Source organism: Cynoglossus semilaevis, chromosome 19, assembly GCF_000523025.1.
Source record: "Cynoglossus semilaevis isolate Cse_v1.0 chromosome 19, Cse_v1.0, whole genome shotgun sequence".
Classification (NCBI taxonomy): domain Eukaryota; kingdom Metazoa; phylum Chordata; class Actinopteri; order Pleuronectiformes; family Cynoglossidae; genus Cynoglossus; species Cynoglossus semilaevis.
In genome coordinates, this window is record NC_024325.1 from 10,491,890 (window position 1) to 10,500,736 (window position 8,847).

General features: G+C 39.9%; 1 protein-coding gene across 4 annotated transcripts in view; it reads right to left on the reverse strand.

Moving 5' to 3' along the window:
- Positions 1-8,847, reverse strand: part of b3glctb (beta 3-glucosyltransferase b) — a 29,329-nt gene that overhangs the window by 8,507 nt on the left and 11,975 nt on the right. For 2 of the 4 annotated variants that reach the window (XR_003052853.1, XR_003052852.1), the window contains 3 exons: positions 8,652-8,805; positions 4,699-4,808; positions 4,390-4,486 (listed from right to left, as the gene is read on the reverse strand). Coding sequence is in view for 1 of the 4 variants with exons in the window: in XM_008332890.3 (XP_008331112.1) it covers positions 8,671-8,805 (135 nt within the window). In the remaining 3 variants the exon portion in view is untranslated. Of the gene's footprint in view, positions 1-1,635; positions 4,487-4,698; positions 4,809-8,104; positions 8,806-8,847 lie in introns of those variants that run through there. The other 2 variants (XR_523248.3, XM_008332890.3) reach the window with 2 other exon arrangements.

Sequence of the window (8,847 nt, forward strand, 5' to 3'; positions counted from 1 at the left end):
AACTAATTGTTTGCCTAAAACTAGTTCTACGTTCCAGATCTGTGGTTCTGGATGAGTAATGGCCATCTGGTAAAGTATGGATAGAGATGAATAGTTGTATGTCTCTATATGTGGACCAGTGATGGACAGCTGATCTGAAAGATGTCTGGATATTCAGGTGTTCTGAACAGTTACCCTTCTGTTACCCTCCTCACCTGTTACTGTTTCTGCCCCTGCCCCTTTGTCTTGCCCCTGTCAACCAGGTCGTTGGACTGTCCCTGGTCTTTCTGATAAACTCTCTGTGACCTCTCTATGGGAGATGATAAAAACACAAAGATAACTGCTAGAACTTATAGCCTGGATCACCAGCTCGTCCTCACATTATAGAGCTAATGTTGTTATGTCATTATAATTAAACACTTCCAAAATCCATTTGTGGCTAAAGTGATAAATTGCTGAGGCACAAAGGATGAATAAATCATTTGGGATCTTAGCCAGACATTTATAGCTGAACAACAAATAACTCAGAAATATCCTGATCCTTTTTTTATTCCCTCGTCGATATCAAACGAAGGTCATTTGTGTTTTCTTCACCAATGGTTCCCAAAGTGGGGGGCGAGGGGCAATTGTGAGGGTGGACGGGCTACACAGCAGGTCAGTTTAATTTAATTTGTAATATTTTTTATTTTTGCCAAAGAAGAACATTTTGCTGTTTTTTTGTTTGTTTTTTGTGAGAACATCCACTTATAGTCCAAAAATAGTTACGTCGAGGGCCGTTCCAGAACTGAAGAAGCCTTTTGGTTGAGAGGTGAAACGTCTTAAAAAGAAAAAAAAAAACGACTTCGCCCAGCTGCCCTCGATGTAACTATTACTGGAATAAATGACCTGGATGACTGAGAACCTACACAGACATGTTGCTCCTCATTTTGGACATCCATTTATAGTGCCTTTAATCCAATGGATTTCAATCAAATGGATTGGTAGAACCTGCATTTACAGCTCTTTACCAAAGACAGCACACCATTTCCTTTCAGTTAAATCTGTTGTACTTTCTTTTTTTTCTGCCAAATGACCTCAGCCTCCATTTCTTTCTGAGTCGTATCCACGCTCCCTCCACTTAAAGACTCCGACTTAAACTGCAGTAATTATACTATTAGTCATTATTTAATAGTGCATGTCCACAAATGGCAACTGTGAGAAGAAAAAAAAACAGACACGCCTGAGTCTGGTACGCCCTTATTTGCCTACACCAGAAAATAGTTCTCTAAATTAAACATCGAACACGTATTTTCCATCAGATAAACACAACCACAGAGTCCATGTGCGCTCACATATCTGCTTAATAATACATCATTCCAGAATAAATAATCAGTTGTGGCAAACAAATAAACAAATTGAAGGGAAATCTCCCATTTCCCCCCAAAACAAAAACTCAAAAAAGGGTAATTGGTTTGTTTTCCTGTCCTGTCTGTAGCTCGTTACACGTAACCTGATTCTGCGAGATAACTTCTTAAAAGAGAAGCTAGTGTGCAGGATTAGCCTCATATGAAAACTTCCTCATGAATAAATAAGTGGAGCATAATGTGCCGTTTTTAACTGAATTAGTTTGGTCTCAAGATAGTACGAGTAGCTTAAGGCAGGCCGTAGATCCATATTTTTTTGTTTTTGTTTTGGTTTTTTTTGTTCTTTTTACAGACTGCTCCAAAATTTTGTGGGTACAGTCTCTTAACTGACAACATGTGTTCTCCTCCTTGGGGAACAGTAAAGTCATACACAGATGAATAGATGTTGAAGTAATAAATAGAAAAAAAGCATAAAAAAACATTTTTTGAAATTACAAAAATATGAAATCCAAATCTTAAATAAATCACTTTACCGTGGTTAAAAACTGCTGTAGCCAGGGGTCAACATGGCGGCAGGGCTTTGGACCAAAGCCCTGAAAATGTCGTCGGACATTTTGGGTTTAAATCTATGAAGAACCCAAACTATCACAAAAAAAATATCAAAATGGTGATGTATCATTATTTGTTTCTTCACTGTATTTAGTGAAGAATTTAACACAATGGTTTCAACAACATTACTGGAAAGAATTTAATAAAGTAAGAGGAGATTATCATCTGCATAGAAACTCATCTTTTCTTTCATTTCCATTTTTCATATATATATATATATACGCACATGTACTAAACAGTAAAATATAAAGTAGAAATAAAACAGGGCTGAACTTCTTATAATGCCTACGGCGGTGGCTAAAATGAGTTTGGCAACATAAACCCAGTGTTAAACTGCCAAATATTTGTTGACTCAGGTTCTCAGGTCTGAAGGTAAATGATTGTTGTTGTTATAAGTGAACTGACTGATGAGCACGCCTCTAAATCAGCAGCATACTGCTGTAAGTGGAGCGCATCACCGGGACAAAAGAACAGGCTGCCACATAAATATGTTGTCGTGTCACTAAGGCAGGAAAACTATGTCCTTAATCGTGTGGTCCAGCATGGACAAAAGAAAAGAAGGCGGAAATGTAATCCTTAAACCAACAGCATGCCTGAACATGCAACCTGAGAACTGAACAGATTATGTTTCTTTTCTTTTTCTTTTTTTTTTTTTTTTTTGGCACTTTCTTCCCCCTGTCCCTCTTAAACACTGATCTCTTTAGGAGCCACAGTTTGGTCCACGGTGCCTCCGCTGAATTTTAATTCTAGCTAAAATGTCACAAATGTCCGTGACCTTCGAGACACGTTTGATACATTTGGGCTGCGGAGGTGAGAGGGATTTGATAAAGAGGTTGTCACCCTCTGGATGAAAAGGTCACAAGTTTGATTCCCTTCTTCTCAGAAGTGTCCTCCAAAACCTGAAGCACACATTTGTCCTGGAAGCTCCACATAATAGATGCATGATAAATTACAGGCCTGCAGACAGATATGCTGAGGTTTAACTGGAACTGCATATCAATCAAGGTCAGATTTCACTAATATAACAACAACCACAGACAGTTGGAGTGAAGATGAACGACAACCCTTTACCGTAGCGTTGGTTATAGTAAGTTATAGTCGCTCAAAAGCAACAACCAGCTGAAATCTGCAATGCAAATGTCTCCGTATGTGCAATCATAGCATATTTACCTATAATTTACAATAAGTCCCCTTTGTTTTCATGCAAGTGAGTACAAGTATATTGAAAAAAGAAATATATATATAATAAAATATTTGAGATGTCTTTCAACATTCATCAAGCATGAATTTAACCCCCTAGTGGGCCAGTTTTGGCCCACGGGCCATATGTTTGACAGCCCTGCTCTAACGTCAAATCTTCCTTCAACTACTCCACCGTCACAGTGAGACGGACAAACAGAGTCCAGTTTAAAAGCAGCAGTGAATTCTAAGGCCAGGAGACAGAGAATATTCCCATGAGGATTAGATTAAACCTTGAAGAGCGTCAGCAGATATGTGACCTGATAAACACGGCCACGGCTGCTGCAAAGTGCAGTAAACAGGGGCTGGGAATTCTGACATGCGCTCCAGTGGTCTCCCTGAACAGACCCCCGGGCCTTTGTTCCTTTGTGGTCATGTTTTGAAGTTAAGTGAAAGCAATATTTCAGAAAGCCAAACATTTCAGCGGAACTGATCAGAAAAATGTTTGTTGCAATATCGCTTGTACCTCAGAAAACATGAAAAAATGAACTGGTTCAGTTCTTTTTTTTCCACACCTGACAGTAGGTTGGTTGTTAGAATACACAGTGATAGCAGCCTCACAGTAAACGGGCCTTTATCAATGAATGAAAGTCACTTACATATGCTGATCTAAGAGTTCAATTGAGCGCCTTCTTTAATAACAATGTTCACCCAGGCAAATTCTGTAACAAGGCTCTTAATGACTGACACAGTCTCTCAGTCATACCTTGTACTCATCAACCCCATCCTTCACCACGTTTCGTTATTTATTTGCCTCTAATTATGCTCCTAACATAAATGCAAAGTACACACCACGAGTACACACCGTGTTCTTTCAGAGACGATGACAGATTTTCATCAGCATGTTCACTGTGAACTGGTGACGTTGTATTTGACTTGGGAGTACTGACTGGGAGTACACGCCATCAGTAGTGTGTACCCACAGTGACAATAACAGTAGAAATGAGCTCACACACTCGACCTGGCATCAAGACATTCAACTGTCACACACGCGGTCACACGGTCTGTCACACACACACTCACACATACAAAGGTACAAACTGCCACCCACCTCATGGAGGCACCACTACTACTACTACTACTACACAAACCTACAATATAAACTCCTCTGATGAAAAGGCTAACAACGAAGATCGAAACTGACAGAAACTGTGTGGAAATAACTAAATTTACCAAAAATCTTGTGAATAATTAACCAGGGTTAACAAAGGTGACTCACCCCAGCCTCCAGTTTTTAATTTTTTTTTCTTCTGTATTCCAGATAACATCGGTTGCAATTTTCCCCAGGCAATCAAATTTCTGATTCTGAAGTAGTTCTGAGAAGAAAACAAAAAACAAACAGGTTACAATATCAGATTGCTGCTGCTAATTTGAGGGAGACAAAAAAAATGTGAGCGTCTACATGTCATCATCTCTGATAAATCTGGTCCTCATCAATCATCAATAACATACAACACTGTCTGTTGGACCTACAGTGTCTGGTCTATGGTTTGATGACATAAGAAGCATGGCTTACTGTTCTGCTGACCTGTCAGTGTAGATGACTCCCGACACAGATGAATGAGGAACCAAATGCAGGACTGTGTGGACAGGAGAGAGTCCAGGCGTTTTTATCCGGTCACGGTCCTCTGACTTGGTCTGAAGATAACGGTGTTAAAAGGACAATCACAGGCAAAGGCTTGAAATCACTGATAAACAGGAGGAACACAAAACATTAGGGTTAAGGCAAATCAAAGCAGGTAATCACAGGAGCAAGAACACAGGAAGGAGGGAGGAGGTGGGAAAACCTTAAAGAATACCTTTTTAAATATAAAAAAAAACAGATTCACAAAACAGGGAAAACATAATTCCAATCATGATACTTTATGAAAGTAATTAATATGCAGTGCTAATATGATCTGACGAGATAACAATCAGAATAACACTGAGAGTTGTAACTGCTTCTTCACAACAGGACAAATAACTAACCATATCAGCAGTCGGTCAGAGAGATACAGTATTCTCCTGGTACAAAAAAAAGTAGTCAGTGCTGTAAAAACACATGTTGAAACAAAGTAATGTCTCAGGGATTGAAATCCACTTTGAAGAGAGGTTCAAATGAATCCTTTCTGTGGACTGATAAGACTCTGCTCCATTAACCCCCCCTGCCCCCTGGAGTTTTCTCCAGAAGACCTGGAGAAAACCATCACACTCTGGGTGAACATCCAAACTCAGCGGTGTTCACCACTCTTCCACTAGGTGGCCCACGATTGTGACGTGAAGTAACAATTATTACGCTGCTCAAAACAACACAGGTAAATTCCAATTACTCATAGTCAGAGTTTAGACACATGAGTTCACACGTTCACTGTTCACTGTTTGTGAAAATGGACAATGGCTAGGTGTTTCCTCGCCGACACACTCTGTGCCACCTGTGCGATTATAAACAGGTTGTGCAAGGGACCGGTTTCACCTCGATAACTATCATTTTTATGGCTCAGCTAAAACAAACTGCCTCACGTGGGCAGAGATTAAAAAACCCGTGTTCATTCTCCGGCTCCGTCCACTCCGACGGAGTTGGTTTACTCCCAACGTTTTAATTGGTTGGTGCCTGGGTCATGTTCTAATAATCTGCATTTCCTGGGAAACAATCTTGTGGCAATACTTCTAACACAAAAGCTGGAGGGATCAGATCAAGTTGGTATAAACAATGACTGTCACTGAGGCCAAGAGTGTTTTTGTTTGACGAAGAAAATGCTTGATTCTCAAGGCACTTTTAAATTAAATAACCAGACATAGGTCTTTGAATTGACATGGTCAAGGCTAGTAGATTGGGTTTTTTTTTTAAATCTAAATGTGATCATTGGTTAAAAAAAAACCCAACAAAAACATAATTCTGTAAATTAAAAAATCCTTGTCCTTGCATTTTGTTCACACCCAGCGTCCTCGCAATGGATTTTTATCTTGTCCCAGAATCAGAATATGCAGAAAAGTTGGCACAAGCCATGCAGTACAGGAGCAAACACACACACACACACACACACAAAGGCACATTGACCCACCAGGTCACCTAGACCCGAAGGATAACACGAGGGGTCACTAACCTTTTGGAAACTGAGAGCTACTTCAAGGGCACTTAGTCATATGAAGAGCTACTTGTCTGATAAGGACTTCCTGAACAACATAATAATAATCAGTTCTGGGACATACAACAGCAGACACTCTTCTTACCATCGTCATCGCACCCATTTGAATATCATTGTATTCAAAAAGCACAGTCACAGTACAGTGTTTGACCCTTCTTGTTGACTAGTTTGATTTTTAGAACGTACCCTGTTGGCACCAGGTGACCCATGGGGGCTACCAGGTGCCCCGGGGCACCACGTTGGTGACCCCTGCATTAAACTGACATTGAGACGTGGGCTGCATGTGTGTAGTTCATGGGCCAGAAATTGGACATTCCTGGTCTAAACCTTTGTCAGTGTACGGCTGTCTTATTATTTAACCTATGGGTCTGAGATCATAGACCAGAGTTAGCAGTTAGCAGCTCTGTATTAGCTTTAAGAAACCTAACACTTGTGACTGTACAAAAATAATTCCACTGCCTGGTAATTACGGTTGACAGGTGGAGAAATATTGGCAGCTTTTCGTCTTGCACTGAAATGTCATAGTATCAACATTTACACATTTGTCACATTTGTCAGATCTTTGTCAAAAACTTGTAATTGCACGACAAACAGTAAAAGTGTTCATGTAAATTGGAAATTCACTAACAGTATACAAGGTCTGATTTCATTTGAGACTCTTAGACCTCTCATAGCCAAAAAGTCAAAACGTTATTAAAGAATAAATCTGGTAATAACTAGTTTTCAGTTCTGTCCTTTAGATCAGTTTCAGACACTGTGTCGCCGTGATGTCAAAACAAAACATCAGTCGAGACAATGGGGAGCATTGTTACATTTAGCATGTTGACTTGAATGAATTAAATCCTCAGCATTTAATTTCACAGATTCAGCTGTTAAATTAAACATGTTTCCAGTTCATGTTTAAAAACAAGGACTTGTTGTTCACTAAAGTTGAAGGGTTCGCCAATTTATTTATTTTGTGTCCCAGGGTTTTTTGTTGTTGTTGTTTTAAAGACGAGAACTTTGGAAAATCAAAAAATTAAAGTCTTCCTACATCAGACATTTATAGCACAGATCCCCAGCTGTTCAACTTGTAGAATTTAGGCAATTGTTTATTTTTAGAACAATTCGTGGAAGTTGTTGTCAGAGAAGGTGTGACACCTTCTGCTGTTTGATCTGTTGGTTATTGTAATACTAGACTTCAAAACAGTATCAAGAACCAGTGAGTCATGCAGGGACTAGTTTGGATCTTGATGACAATGTGTCATTTTCACCAGTGGAGGAGCACGGTTGGACACAACTCCACAGCAGCCCAAAAAAAGCAATTTCACAGTCTTTATGGTGTGATATTGTCAAACGTCCATAACAGAAATGAATTATATCATTAGGCGAATAAATTGGTGAAAGAACAGCAGCCTGGAAAACACAGTTGTCTCGTACAATATGTACTTTTTTACTGGCCTTAAAATTAGTACTACGTTAACAGTATGTTTACTCACTCATCAAGCACAGACTGGGTACAGGAGTGGAGCCAGTAGCATTGGATGAATTTGATCATGAGAATCAGGCTTATATTTGTGATCGTTAAGGAGCAGTAACGGTCAGGCTGGGGCATTACTACTAATGTGTAATTCTGGGACTGGATTTAAAATGAAAAGTGAACTTTTGACCCGCATACAGAGCAGAGAACAGATTAATTATTCTGATGGGAAGAATCCATGATTTATTCTGACTTTTTTTCACGGTGGACGTACTAAGGCATTCCCACAGTGAAGTGAGAAATCACAATAACAATTAAGCCATCAGATACGGAGCACTTCCTGTCGGCTGCTGTGAATAAAATGACAGTGATTTATTTGTTCTGCATCAGATGCTGAATACATATTTACCACAGTCTGCTCGGCTTCATTCAAAGACTTCAGTCTGAAATTACTACTTGCTGTCAATACACCTGTCGCCATAGCGACCAGGTTCACGGTGACACCTGATACTGAGACACACGTTGTGATTCATAAGATTCTCTCTCTCCTGGGAGTGACAGTTTGTGATCCTGTGCTTTCACTTCACCGTGCGATCTGATTAATCACAGGGTAGCTGTGGATTAATCAACATTCTGAAATATGACAAAAGCTTTTTTTTCTGTTGGGTTAGGGTTCTGTGTTCTGTTGCCAGAACAGAGGGAGAATTAAAACAAGTAGATGTTTACATATATGGTATGACAAATACATACACCACGTTCAGTGTGGTATATGTATTTATATATGAGCAAACAGATGTTCAAACATCTCTCCAGCCACCGTACGGGCTCCGGTGTTTTCACTCATGTTTATCTCCACTCCGCTTATTTAATATCATCTCCACAGAAAGTCAAACATACTTGAGGAGGCCGAGTGCATCTAGAGTTCATCTCGTAGCTGTGTGTCCTGCAGCCAGTGTTTGTAGACAGACACAGGATCTATGTTCCAGTGCTTGTGGAAGGAGACAGCCTGCTGTAAGGAGCTCAGCTGATTGGTGTAGTCATCTGGCCGGGCCTAGAGGATGAAAACAAGTGGATTTCTATCACTTGTTCAGGT